Here is a 14,380-nt window from a genome sequence, read left to right on the forward strand (position 1 = left end):
AGGGTAGGTGGGGGATATGGTTGAGAATTTTGTTAATATACAGATAGAAATACATACATACATACATACATACATACATACAAATACAAATACATACATACTGATACATATATATAGTTATTTAAGAAAATAAATAGAAAAAAAAAAAGGATGGCCCAATTTGAGTGAGTGAGTGCATGGGCAAAATGGGCATGCATCCATACAAAATTAATATTGTAAAATAAATAAAAAATTCCCCATTTTTATCACTTTAAAAAAATAAAAAATAAAAATTCCTGCTACTACATACTCCTCCCTCTTTTCACCTTTCTTTCTTTTTCTGTCACTCTCTCTCTGTTCCTGGACACACCCACCACTTCTACCTGAACTTCTACTTCTACTTCTACTGGTATGTATGCAATTCTATTCCTCTCCAATTTTGCGATCATGCATTTCATTCATTCTGTAAACTTATGGAGAGAGTGAGTGATTGTTTGTGTGCAGCCTAATTTAGAGTGTAAACTTATGCCATTGAAATGGAGAAAGTGAGTGATTGTTTGTGTGCAGTTTAATTTAGAGAGAGAAACAACAGAGGGCTTTGTTTTTTTGTAGTGAAATCTATATTCATGATGCTCTGTCTCTCTGTCTGTCTGTGTGTATGTGTTGGGCGAGGGTTGGGGATAGAGAGAGAGAGAGAGAACAGAGGTTTTTCGTTTTCTCCTCCTCACATGCCATGGCAAAACATCCAACCCTAATAACAACAATTTTATACATATATAATTATTAAGGCTAAAACTCTCTCTCATGGGCCAATTTTGGCCTTAGAAGACGTTAATATATCTTTCTTTCTTTCTTTCTCTCATGGAAGGTAAAAAAAAAAAAAAACTTAATTCTAAATTCTCTCAACTACATGCATATTGATCCGTTTATTTATATAGCAAAAAACCGAGTTTGTTGGTTCCTCTTGTCATTGTGCAGATCATTTTTATGGGCACAAATGTTTCCGAAAGCAAAAGAAGCCAGAGAATTAGCGAGCCACTTTTCCGTTCGTTTGCATCGTCTGATAATGTTGGCAATTTGGAGCATGATTGCCATGAATTACTGAATGCAGCCATTAATGGAAGCTCATTAATGCCAGATATATGGCTCCAGCTCGGACGGAAAAGCTCGAAACGCAATGAGAAAAGCCCAGATGGCAACGAGAGAAGCAACAAAAGTTTGGGTGACCATGAGAAAAGCTCGGGTGACTGTGAGAAGAGCTGGGATGGCCCTGCGAAAACCTCAAAACCTAATGAGAAAGGTCTTGGCACTAACCTTAGCGAGAAAAACTCAAAGGTAAAGCTAGAAAGCTGCAACATGATGATGCCTTGTACAGATAGCCACGAAAAGAGATGCCATAAGACTTCTAGTTGTTCAGATGGAGCAGCAGAAAAGGCAAACCACAATGAAGAGAAAATTGCAATAAATGTAAATATGAAGAGTGAGACATCACAAGCCGATACAAGTTTGTATGTGAATCAATCTCTTTGGAAACCATGGACTGCGGGTGAAATTTACAGCCTTCTCTCTGCAGTTGAGAAATGTTTCTGTGTGTACCGGGCATGGGAGCTTGATAACAACACTAAATGGGATATTATCCTTAAATACATGAACAAGGATGGCCATGTCTTCCAAAGATCCGAACAAACTACGAGAGCAAAGTTCTATTCATTGATGAGAGGGTTCAAGGACATAAAAGCATGGAAATCCCAAGAGAAATCGCCTTCTTATGATACCATGACATTCAAGCAAAGAAAGGTTAATGGTCTTCCAAGGAGCTTCGATAAGGAGCTATACACAAGAGTGCAAGCATTCTATGATGCAACGGGGCTTGATGATGGTGTGCAAGGAGGGTTGAAGAATGGGGAGGAAGAACATGTAAGCGGGATTCCAGTAGGAAGGATTACAAGGGGTCAGAAAGCTGCAGCAAAAGCAAATAAAGATGGAGCTACAAAAAGTGGTCTCGTAAATCCAACAAGTTTATGCTCACAGCAATATGATGATCATGATGGGCATATTTCTAAGACCCATAAGAACAATGAGGGTAGTGTTGAGAACCAGAAGAATGAGGATAGTGATGACAAGCACAAGGATAATGGTGATGACAGCCATAAGAACAAAGATGATGTGGATGTAACCCACAAGGACAATGATGGTATTGGTGATAACAATGAGAATAGTGATGTGAACCATAAGAATAATGCTGATAAGCATGAAGAAGGGGTTATTATCCCACAAAAAACACATACTATTAGACTATCTCTCCATGAGGAGAAGAGAGTTATAAGCACACAAGAAATACGGACTAATGCACAATCCTTCCATGAAGGAGACACAGTTAGCCTACAAGAAAGACATACGCCTATACAATCTTTCCATGAAGAAGAAGAAGTAGTTATCAGTCCAAAAGAAACCCATATTACTAATTTACAATCGCTTCATGAAGAAGCAATTGTGAACCCAAAAAAAACATATGCTAATATTCTACAAGGGAAGAAACAAACTAAAATCAAATCTCTTGATTGTGGTATGTATGAAGAAGAAAACTCCTTGAAAGCAATAATGTTTTTGTGCATTTTGTGCTTATTCTTCCAGCTCAATGTAGGGTCTCCGCCGAATAATTCACTGCGATCGAATGGCATGGTAGCAAAGAAGAAGAGGAAGCTTGCAGTTGACAATTCTGATTGTGGTGGTAAGGGGAGAGAAGGAAACTAGAAACGTTTTTTGTGGTGAGAGAGAAGGAAACGAGATATTCTTTTGTGGCATGATCAAAAGAAAGGGATGAAATAAATGACAAGTTGTACGTGGTGAGGGAGAAAGTATTAACAATATAGTTTAAACATGTAGGATCTCCGCCATGGAATTCTCTTCAAGAAAGTGGTATACCAACCGAAAACAGGCATGCAAACAAGAAGAGGCAACATCTACCGGACAATCCTGGCTGTAATAAACCCTAACATGATGATGTATATGGTGTTTGCAATGTACATACGTATGATTGTGTGTGTGAGCGTACATATCTTTGTATGTGCATATGGTAAAGGTATTCAGGATCTTCTGGAGAGTGTATGTAATTTGTTTCTTTATGTAGCATACCATAGGTAATAATAAGCTTGATTTTCATGTAGATGTTACAACTTGATTTTGCTTGTAATTAATGGTTGTTCGATTAATGTAGGCTCGTCTCCCACGCGTGGCTCACACCCGAACACCCGAACACCACAAAGAAAGACTATGAAGGAATCACCAAAATGTGGTAAGGATACAGTATATATGTTTCATCTTAAACTGTTTTTCTTAAAAATCCTATATCCATGTAATATGTGCATGTGTATTGTATGTGTATGTGAGTATGTATGAGAGGCTATTATTTCTTTGGACTTACAATACCTCCTGTTTGATTTTGTAGGCCCATGCAAGTGCAACTGTGCGTTCAACAATGTTATCACTTCTCATATTAATGCTACCGCAAATCAATTGTCAACATATATCCAAGCTGTGAAAATGAACATAGAGACAGTGAGCGTGTTCTTGGCCAAGCATTTCAATTAACATAAACAAATTTGAGTTGGAAGACACATCCATCATTATTTTGCATTTGAAGCATATAATCTAACTTTATTTACCAAAGGCATGTATATGTTGTTGCACAGATGCACTGATAAAATTAAAGCAATTTTTTTTACTTCCAAATAGTTATGTGTGCCTTAGGGGATGGATCCGTGATGATTTTATAATATTTATTAATAAAAAGGATTGGAAATATTTGGTCTTTTAACAGTTTTGATGAAATTGACTACTTTGATAGATAAACTGTTCTATTCAAGTCAATTTATGAAAATGGTTGGTCATAAACCTTGACGAGGCTAAATTAGAGCCCAGAGGCCCACATTTATCGCATTGGTGTGGGCTGTTAAAGGTGTCTCCATATATGCATAAGATTCACCCACCATTCAACCCCCAAATATACTGAATATTGTGGCTTGTTTAATGGGGCTCGATATGTGAAATCATAACCTTGTATTTCCAAGATTGACAATAAGCATTTCTGAATGCCGAACCCCATCAAGAGTTGTAAGGTAGCTCTGTATGCCTATTTGACATTGAACTACCTTGAAGGTTCGCTCTCTGGCCCATCATACAGCATATAGTAAAGGATCTCATAAACCTCAGAAACTTGAGTCTTAGAAAGTATTAGTTTGCAGGGCACCGCACTATGATTGTCACTAGTTCATGAAAGGCATGTATGGCCCATCTAATTTCTTAGGGCACTCCCAATCCTGGAGCTGGAAGAGTTTCTCACTTGGAACTGTATTGAAGGCTTTGCAGAAGTTGACTAAGAATCAATGCATCCTCTTTTTCTATGCAACACTGAACAAAGATGAGGTCCATAAGAGGGGTTGTTTTTGAAAACCAGGCTTAAGTATTGCTCTATATCATATGCCATTGGTAGGACAATCGTGATGGTCCTGTAATTCTGTGGATCTAAGGATAATGTGAATAAGCACGTGTATCTTGTCCACCTTTGGCTAATTGAAAAGGTGTGCAATCAATAAGACAGGTGTATTTTGTTCTCTACATCATGAGTAATGAAAAAACGTGGGATTCATAATGACTGATGATGTGATCCATTATATAAGGTAGTGGACCTTGTGGATCAAATTGAGGGGTGAGTGGGTCTCGTGGAATCAAAGTCGATTTAAAAGAGAAGTAAGGTTGAAATGGGGATATTGCAAAGGTTTTTAAAGGGAGTTGGTTATGGAGATATGTTGCACTGATTTTATGGCATTTCTTAAAGATTGGCAAGAGATAACTTTCAATTTATTTAAAAAGCTTATATGCATCCTAACGTATAGGTTATCAACATTCCTTAATTTTTAAGATACTAATGGTAGAAATTTCAAATGTGATTATATTTATATTGAATGATGTACAACACATGTTACACAGTCAAGGGCTCTTGAGGTCATTTGTGATGTGAATATGGATTGGACCCAAAATTTTCCGGTTTCCGGCTTGGTGGTAGCATGTCTTCAAGTGATGAGCAACTCTTCTCTCATGGAGTGAATTGATGGATTCGCATGTGATTAAGGTCATTTGATATATGCAGATATAATCAAATAACACCTTTGAAATCCAAAGTGGAGAGTTTCATTCAAGAATCAAATGCATGTTGTCACTGTAGGCCTTTCCACATTTGAAAATCTTCAGAACTGCTACTTGTTTGGAGCATAGGAAGGGCATTGGTGAGTTGTTCAAGGCCTTCCTGGTTCATTTGAAGGACTTGAGCCGTTGACAGAATCTTTATAGCCCGGACGCAACTTACAAACTCACTGCAAGCAATCACAGCGCAATTTAAGGCCAAAATCAGAAACTCAAACAAGTGCCTAATACACAAAATCCCGAATGAAAACTACCATAAGATATTCCTATATGTATATGCAACTAAATTATGTATGCTTGGTTATAATCAGTCAATTTTAGGCCACTATCATATGAAACTTAAGATTAAACACATGATTAACAAAATTATTTCTTGTTCTGAAGATAAACTTATGATGATTATAAAATGATTACTAGAAAATTCACTAATAATTGCTATTCAACTGGAAAGAGAGTTTGCTGTAATTGTTCAAAACAGAATCTTTACTTGCTAATTATGATAGTAATCAGAATGAGCTTATCAAAATTGAGAAACTGTACTTAATTTGCAAATTGCAGTTTTGCTGCTGTTCTTAATTATGATATTAATACCAACTGCGCTTAATCTTAATTTTCATGTGATTATGGGCCTCAACTTTATTTATATAAATAATTTTGGCAAACAAGCAGGCATACATTCTTTAGTTTCTCATGCATATAGGCATATTCTAATAATTTTCCTTGTTCATGTATTGGATCTAAGTATCTAAACCGTCTTACTCCCAAGGGTCATCTCCAACTAGCAAAATATCTCCATCGGTATCGACAAACACGAGCTGCCAGTATGATCTCTGGGGATCCTCCAATTGACCTTCTATGTTGAAGAGTCGTGCTAGTTCCCGCCGCAGTTCATCATAGTTTGTCATCCTTGAAAGGTCTATGGACCTCCCAACTGACCCTGACTTATGAACCTGTGTTTCTCACTACAGTAAATAATCGCGCATTGCTTTCTGTATAAATCAAGTACCACTATCTTGTTGAGTGGGTATTTGCAAAAGTTTTCAAAAATTGCTGGAATTGAAAGAGGGTCTTCCAGTAACTTTTGAGAACTGAGGTGTATTCAACAAATACCCACCCACTGCAAGTTGCAGTATTTTGGCATACCCCTCCCCACAACCCCCCATCGCCCCAAAACAATAAAAAGGACTTCAACATAACTGAGAGGGAGAATGAAAAACCTTTGTAAAAGTTCGGACAGGTGGAGGAACAGGCACATGTGACAAACGCTGCATAAGTCCCTCATCGAGTACTGCATTAGAGATCATTCCTGCACTCATGCGACTACCATCAGGAGTGCTCGGTGTAAATGAACCCGATGGTGATGAGAAGGACCCCATGACTGTGTCATTTACTGCCCTTTGACATTGGACCTCCTTATTTATATTGTTAAATCTTGTTGCAAATGATGTCGTCGTCGTTGGTAAAATCAAAGAATTATCTGTTAATACACATTGATTCACATTGTGTAAAATGAGCAATACACGGAAATGAAAACTTGGCTAAAATTAATTAAGAAAATTATTTGTTTAAGACTGACAATTTAAAGCTCTCCTCCAAAAGAAAATGCAACTCAGAAGGAAACACAAAAACACAGAAAAGAAAAAGCAAAAAATGTCAAATCCTTTGTGTTTTTAACCAAAGAAAAAAAAACGAAAGCAAATAAAGTTTTCTAACCTAGGAAAAGATCTTACCAAAAGATTCAGGAGCGAGCGAGTGCGAGCACGAGGTGACTGTGGACGACGATGTATCTGACTGCCCAATCTGAATATTCGAAAGCATCGGTGATTCACATTGTGTGTTTTCCCTCGGTAAATGAAACCAGTTTCCAATATGTGACTCAATTTGTGGAATATGTTGAAATGGTGGTTGGGGCTGTGGTTGTGACAATTGTGGCAGTTGGGGCGGGTGTGGTGGTTGCAGCTGTTGTGATTGTTGGGATGGTTGTGGTAGTTGTGGCAGTGGTACCATGCTGGGGTTCACTTTCACGACATTAGGATTGGAAATTTGCCCATCATCCTCCACTTTGGAAGATATCACCACCGCATTGTTACTACCCCTTTGGAGCATTGTCCTACTTTGTCCATGAAATGAAGATGTGTTCTCTCCATACTGGGGCTCAGATTCAGGAAATTTCATGATTGCCCTCATCATGGATTGGTTCCGACTTTGCAACACCTGTGAGAAATGTGTTGATGGTGTTTCGGTTATCTGTGTAGCAGTAGTAGATGTAGTTTGGTGGTGTCCTTGTGGTAGTATTTGTTGTGTAATCTGTGATGGCAAAAGATGTGTTGTGGGCAATAATTTTGGCTGAATTTGAGGTAGAACTTGTCGTGGCTGAACTTGTGGAGTCAGGGGCAACTGAGGCTGAGAATGAGAATAAGAATTATTAGCAGATTGATGAGACAAGGTGGGTTGCGTTGTCGTTACATGCATAGATGGTTGTGGTATGCTTAACGGAGTTGTTTGATAACTAGTTGTTGGGGGAAGACTTGTTTGAGGAACAGTTGATTGAGAACCGTTTATTTGAGAGCTCGATGTTTGACTAATTGTTTGAGTAAAAGTTGTGTGTGGTATTATCAGAGATTGTAATGGTGGGGGTGATGCCAAAGGTTGTGGATGAATAGCCTGTTGTTGGTGACCATTGGTATGTGGCCATGAAACATGTGGATCTAGTTGCTGGTGAGCCATAAATTGCCCTTGTTGTGATAACTGTCTTTGCACCGCTTTTGATGCATCCGTTGTCCGGAAGTCTTGTGGAGAAGAAGAGGAACAGGTTGCAAAATCATACACGTTTTCTATTTTAACAGATTCAGGTCGCTGGAAATAAAGCCATGACTCCCCACTCATGTTTGATGTTGCAAGGTCCCTTCCATTGCCATTCTCTGGCCGAAGGGTCGATAAGTACTGCTTCATATTTTCATCCATATCACATTCATCTCCTGGAACCCCATGTATGAGAAACTCAAACATCATTTTTTTGCATCTTAAATTTGTAAGATGTGTGGCAGCATAAAGCATACATGTATGACCAGTTCACTAGCAACAAATTAAAGGATTGAGTAGGTCCATTACCTTTTGGACAACCTTTGGCCGGCTATGGAATCTGGATTTTTATGGTGTACGGCCATGGAACTTAGGGATTCTCAGTATAAAGAAGCCTAGATACCGTACACACTCTAATTTACGTATATGAGATGCATCCATGCCTATAGACAGCTGATGAGCTTGAGCTCAGGGGATGTGGGATTGAATAGAGACTAAGAAGACTCTAGCATCCTACATGTTTTCTGCTACACTTTTCAATTATTTAATCATATTTATTAGGTTAATTTGTGTAATTGGGAGAGAATGAACCTAACACCTTGTTGATATGGACGCTTTGGCCTGAAAGGGAATGGAGGAGAGCAAATGAAAAAGGGCTCAGATAGAGGTTCAATCTCCCAAGGGGATACTCGACGTGGCCGTTCACCAGCACTGGACTCATCCCATCCAACCTGGTCCTCCAACAAAAAAATATATATATTTATCAAGTCAAAAACAGCTAACAAACATTAGTAGCAATTGAAACAAGAGCTACAAACATGCTTCATAAAAGTTAATATATTTACAAAAACAGCTAATAAGCATTAGTAGCAGTAGAAAAAAGAGCAACAAACATGCTAGGATAATTAACAATATATTATCAACATTAGAAAAATGAATGAATAACATGATACACATACCTCGAGATTACGCCACTTGGAACCAGGCCAACGTGTAGAATCTAGATCCCCAATTCCAGTTATTGTTCCCATGTACCTATTCAAAATTATTTTAACAATAGCCATAAAGTAGCATATGGCACGGGGCCAAGATAGATAAGACAACAGATATGCTAGGTTATATGATTTTCTCTTTACCTTCGTACATTAGACTCCTCAGTTTCAAAAATCATGCGGAATCGCATCCCTACTGACACTTGAGTGAAGTGAACTGCCTTTCTATATTTTGACCACGGAATCACAAATTCTGATGGGCTCGTCCTGTACAACCAGAATTAAGAAGAATGAAGAAATGTATAGGGGTGGGCGTATATAGTGTGAGAGACTCTGATAGGCTTCCAATTTAAGTGCATATGGGTGAGTTAAAGAATGAGAGAGAGAGAGACAGAGAGACAGAGAAAGAAAGAGAGGCTAATATTTATGGCCAACATTGAATGCCTGGACCACTTATGTTACCAAAAGTTGTTACATCAAATCGACAGAATCAACTTGGGGGTGCATTTAAGCATATGCCAATGATAATGAAATTACGGTATTAAATAACTACTGTAATAGTTTTGATTCACATATAGAGGATTCTAGAACACCAAATATAAATGTTTCTACAGGATACACTAGCATTCAAGAAGCATGAGGCTTACGAAAATCTTCTATTATTTATGTCCCCTCACAGTTGATCATGTCGAGCAGAATGAGCTTTAGTAAGTTCAAACCTAATTTGTAGGAAAGAAGTATAATAAAATTCTTTAGCTAATAAATCGAAGTAGATAGTGCAAGTATATGAGGAGACATACATCTGGATCTACAATACTAGAGAACTCCAGCTCAATATGTATAGATATATATTGCCACAATACATATTTGGATGTTGAAGTAACAAGATGCGTGAAAAGAACATGTCATACTTACATACTGCTCATAGGACTCCAACATAAACGTATACAAAAGAATACACAAGAATTGACCATTATGTTGGGGGTTATCTTTAGGTCTAAGCACAGGCATCCCCTTTATATGAAGAGTGAATTTCCCCACTATGTATAGCATGCCAAGGCCATCTCTACACGTTCTCAGTAAACAAGAGTATGATTTTCATTGCATCCCTCAGGATTTTATCAATCGTTTCATGCATACTATGCCAATGGCATTTCTACTTGCATTATCTGTACCCCAAGAGTACTATTTTCTTTGGAACAAGGACTTTTAAAACATTAGTGATTGATTTGCACCCTTTCTGAGGTGGAAGGACATTGGGGTGACATTTAAAAATTTGTTACAATAAAGACCTGGGATTATAAAACACTTGAAAGCGGCTACTTGTCGCAGCAGCATGGGCTGCAGCTGCAAGCACACCTATATGCATGCTATCACTTGAAAGAAGAGAAGACGGTAAAACACTCTGGTGCCTGGTATTAGCCCGTCGGATTCCAAGAAGCAACTGCCCTTTATCATCTCTGGTCAAAAAAGATAAGACATGTACATAGTGTGATATATTCATTCATTGGTCCATCTTTGTAAATAAAATGCACAACTAGTTTTCCATAAGATAAGACATGTACATAGTGTGATATATTCATTCATTGGTCTATCTTTGTAAATAAAACGCACAACTATTTTCCCATCTTGAAATAGCATTTTCAAAACTAGGCTTCTCAAAAAACAACTGGACTTGGTGGTGCTAACATGATCCCCCTCAAATTTGTGAGGGATCTCTGGAATCTTTCATAACATTACCTTATAAATAAGACAGAGTCACCTGCCACAAGACGCTTGGCACTGACAAATACACTCCATCCCGTGGTAAGGAGATGCCTCTTTGGTTGACCTGAAAAATGAAGCTGATTTCAAAATTGAGCTAGATTTGCAAACATAAAAATGTGGGTGTATGATAATACCTCTATATATGTGCCGAAAAGTCCAGACATTATCGTGTAAATCCCGGGCCTGAAGTTCTTGCGCTGGAGGTTGTTTTGTGAAGTCCTGATGCACACTTTACATTGTGTTTAGTAGACTTTATATATGATAAAAACAATAAGGCTGTAAAAGTTAAGTCCATACAAGAGGAGGAAAGACTTTTTCAGCAGCTCGTCTTGGAATTGAGAAACCTCCATGGGTGCTAGTATCACTTGCAGTCAGGTTTTTACAAAAGAACTCTGTCAGTTGCCGATTTGGAGTGCCGATATCTGGTGGAAGATAGAGGTCCTTCTCTTGCTACGAACACCAGATTGAGAAGGTTAGCTAAATTTGTAGACAATAGAAAAGAGAAAGGAAAGTGTTGGATGAATGTATATATACTTACATCACTCACGGGTTGTAAGGTCATTTGTGCAAAAACCTCATCGGTGTCCATATCAGCCTTCATTTGTGCAAAAACATCATGAGTCTCCATATCATCAAATATACGAAGAAAATATTTATTTCAAGAAGTCTTCTTGTGAGAAGCCACAAAACCTCTTTAAACATGACCTAGCAACCGGAAGTGGCACCTTTTCTACTGCTCTAACTTGGTTAGCATCACATGCCAGTATATATAAAAATATGTATATGTATATGGCATTTTCTTTTATAAGGTAGCTAGCACTATAATTCCAAAATGTTGGTGTACATTGATCTTAAACTAAAACTATGAAGAGTTTTTGTAATGAACACTCCATTAGACTCATTGCTGGAGACTTGACTACCAAACCTTAAGTTTTCAACACACAGTTAGAAGTAAGAAAGTTTTAGTGAAATTAGTAAGAAAGTACAGAAGCAATTATGTATACATCTAAACTGATTATATGATGTATAAACACAAAAATTGGTGTCATGCTTTCACAATATCCTTTAGCATGCAATGTCTCGTATACAAATTACAAAGATATTAGGGCATGAAAACATACATGAAGCGTAATATTGTGAAGTTGGCAAACTAATTGAGATTGAAGATTAGGATAATTGGGTATGTGCCCATCAACTTCTTTCAGAGTTGATGCCGCCACCTGGAAAATTAAACCGTTAGATAAATAAATGCAAATTTAAAAATAACAATATCTCTTTTCAGAAAAACATTCAATGAGCATTCATTGATTTGAAAATATGAAAATATGAAACCATCTCTAAAAATTAGATTAACAAACATTGCTTTGAAAAGAAAAGAAACAAAAAATCAAGAAATTGCTCTTATAAAGAATTGCTAACCTGCTCACTGTGGCCTTGTGGGAAATAAACTACAAGACTACCAAGAGAAGGTAATGAGATACGCGGTCCAGCACATGCATGCCATAGCTCCGAATTCACACTTTTTTTGCCTCCTGGTAATATAACAGATTGAAGTTACAAGTTTATGCCCATGATAAGAATAACATGAGGCAAAGAATGAAAACAACAGATGTTCAAAGTACTCAAATTTTATTTGAGGAAAAAAAACTCTGAAACATCCCTCACTATTTTGCAACCCAAATGGCCCCACGTTGATTTCCACAAAGGTCCTTGGTCCTTGGTCAAGCCCCAAAAGAGATTGGAAATATTGAATCACTCAAATAACACAGATAGTTTTAGAAGAGTGTGAAATTGGCCATATAATTGCTCAAAAACAACAGATATAATTGCTTGAGAGGAGATTTGTCCAAGGGAATATTGAGAAATAAAGAAAATATCAGAGCTATTTTGCCTAAATAAAGAAAATTTCATGGATAGTTTGGAGTTATTTTTCCTTTAATCTAGCCTACACTCTGATTGAAGCATACTCACATACAATTCTCTCATTAGTAAAAGACCCCACAAGTTCACATATTTTACATTTAAAAGTAGATCCTACGCCATTTTGAATTCTTGAGCATCACCGAGAGAAAACATAAAAACATCTATTTTGGTCACAAGTCATATAATCAATCTCCAAGGAAGACAGTACCATCGATTTATCTATGTAAGTATGCACATATGCAAGAATGCATGCATGCATGTATGTATGCATGTGCCTATAATATCTATGCATGTGATTATGAATCCATTGTATGTATTTATGATTGAAATGTGCCTTTGTATTGCTACATTGAGTATGTACATCAAACTTATAAATTTTCAAACAGAAATGGGATTGTGTAGCTTACCTTCCATTATGACTCCACACCCTGACAATAGTTTGGGATCACACTCTGAGTGCGGAAATTAGAGAAGTATAGGAGGTTCAAAACTCCCCTTCTCTTTCTTCAAAATAAATGCAATGTATGAGGATCATCAACCCATCAAGATAGAAGACCTTGTTAGAATCTCTTCCCCCCTCCAATAGTGCCAAAAACACATTCTACTATCCATCTTTTTCCATGGCGCCCACATTTATCCCGAAATAGATTATTTTGATAGATAGAAATATAAATAGATGATTTGGTAGATAAATTGAGAGAGCCAAATGAAGTAATGACTCAGTTGGGGTTGAATGAATGTAAAACGGTGGAAACAGGGGAGCTATGGCTAAGAGAGAGAAGAGAAGAGAAGAGCAGAACAGAGAGGTCAAACAAAAAGGGAGAATAAATTAGTGGGTGATTAAGACAGCCATGAGGAGGATTAGGACAGAGACTAAGAGCAACCCATACATGAAATCAACCTGATTTCAAGTAATTATTGGATTAAGAGCTAACAACCGTTTAGTTAAGGGACGGTTAAGAAAACCAACAAGAGGATTAGGCTGAATTTGGCCAGCTGAAATTAGTGAAAATGGTTTAAGCTAGCTAACGTAGAGATGAAGGATGGGGATGAACGACCCAACAAATGGATGAAGGACAGATTAAGAGACTCGAAAGAGAGAGTAAGGATTGGATTAAATAACCCAAGTTAGGAATTACGGACAGATTAAACATGAAAGAAAGATTGAGAATTGGATCGATGGACACAAAACTTGAACTAAATGATGGGGAGCATTGAAAGAACCCCTTTTATTCGACTGAACCTGAGCAAAGGGATTCAGGCGAGATTAAGAGAGGTTAGTGTGGGGGATTAGGGATGAGAATAAGATCCAATGGGGTGATTAAAAGTAGATTGGCGACGTCAAGACCTAGATTAAGATCAGCTAAGAGAGGGATCAAGGATTGGATCAAGATTCAGAAGGAGGGATTAAGAGCAGATAAAGGGATTAATGGAGAGATTAAGGTTGACTTAGGAGCCCCAGAAGAAGCGAAATAGCATTACGAAAAGCTTAATCAAGGGCAGATTACAAAATAATCAAGCTAAACTTGAGGGTTAAAAATTAAAAGACTCTTAATTTAAGAGGGAATCCCAAAGGCATCAAAAGAGCAAAATAAAAAAATGAACGGAAAAAAAATAAGGAGGAAAAAGGAGGTGACTGGCCACAGCGGGTCATCTTGGCGGAGGCCACCGGCTCGGCCGGTCGTCTACCTCATTTCCTAACAGAATCTTTCTTA

General features: G+C 37.7%; 2 protein-coding genes across 3 annotated transcripts; one reads left to right on the forward strand and one right to left on the reverse strand.

Annotated features, from left to right (window-relative positions):
• Positions 1 to 315: 315 nt before the first annotated feature.
• Positions 316 to 3,791, forward strand: LOC147866515 (uncharacterized). Its single transcript, XM_087316959.1, has 6 exons — positions 316 to 388; positions 958 to 2,545; positions 2,624 to 2,710; positions 2,866 to 2,961; positions 3,197 to 3,274; positions 3,428 to 3,791. The coding sequence occupies exons 2-6, from the start codon at positions 967 to 969 to the stop codon at positions 3,568 to 3,570; spliced, it is 1,983 nt and encodes a 660-aa protein (XP_087173085.1). The 5' UTR covers positions 316 to 388; positions 958 to 966; the 3' UTR covers positions 3,571 to 3,791.
• Positions 3,792 to 4,912: 1,121 nt separating this feature from the next.
• On the reverse strand, positions 4,913 to 14,148 carry LOC147866516 (auxin response factor 12-like). Of its 2 annotated transcripts, XM_087316960.1 has the most exons (15): positions 13,073 to 14,148; positions 12,162 to 12,274; positions 11,864 to 11,962; positions 11,281 to 11,337; positions 11,040 to 11,192; positions 10,877 to 10,961; positions 10,716 to 10,806; positions 10,268 to 10,435; positions 9,120 to 9,242; positions 8,943 to 9,018; positions 8,582 to 8,714; positions 6,912 to 8,159; positions 6,399 to 6,658; positions 5,941 to 6,131; positions 4,913 to 5,351 (listed from the first exon to the last, which is right to left on the reverse strand). In XM_087316960.1, exons 1-15 carry the CDS (start codon positions 13,077 to 13,079, stop codon positions 5,195 to 5,197), a joined length of 2,961 nt encoding a protein of 986 aa, XP_087173086.1. In that variant the 5' UTR covers positions 13,080 to 14,148; the 3' UTR covers positions 4,913 to 5,194. The 2 variants fall into 2 exon arrangements, with proteins under 2 accessions (XP_087173086.1, XP_087173087.1); XM_087316961.1 differs by lacking the exons at positions 11,864 to 11,962; positions 12,162 to 12,274; positions 13,073 to 14,148 and having other exon boundaries at positions 10,877 to 10,971.
• Positions 14,149 to 14,380: the final 232 nt, after the last annotated feature.

Source organism: Azolla caroliniana, unplaced genomic scaffold, assembly GCF_043228905.1.
Source record: "Azolla caroliniana isolate FFs.n. ecotype wild unplaced genomic scaffold, voAzoCaro1.0.p SCAF_3, whole genome shotgun sequence".
In the NCBI taxonomy this organism is placed as follows: Eukaryota; Viridiplantae; Streptophyta; class Polypodiopsida; order Salviniales; family Salviniaceae; genus Azolla; species Azolla caroliniana.

Coding starts and splice junctions, on each gene's coding strand:
- LOC147866515 (XM_087316959.1), top strand. CDS start 967: ATGGGCACAAATGTTTCCGAAAGCAAAAGAAGCCAGAGAATTAGCGAG. Junction 2,546..2,623: donor AATCAAATCTCTTGATTGTG/GTATGTATGAAG, acceptor AGCTCAATGTAG/GGTCTCCGCCGAATAATTCA. Junction 3,275..3,427: donor GAAGGAATCACCAAAATGTG/GTAAGGATACAG, acceptor TTGATTTTGTAG/GCCCATGCAAGTGCAACTGT.
- LOC147866516 (XM_087316960.1), bottom strand. Junction 10,962..11,039: donor AAAAAGTCTTTCCTCCTCTT/GTATGGACTTAA, acceptor AGTGTGCATCAG/GACTTCACAAAACAACCTCC. Junction 9,243..10,267: donor CAAGTGTTTTATAATCCCAG/GTCTTTATTGTA, acceptor CTGGTTGTACAG/GACGAGCCCATCAGAATTTG.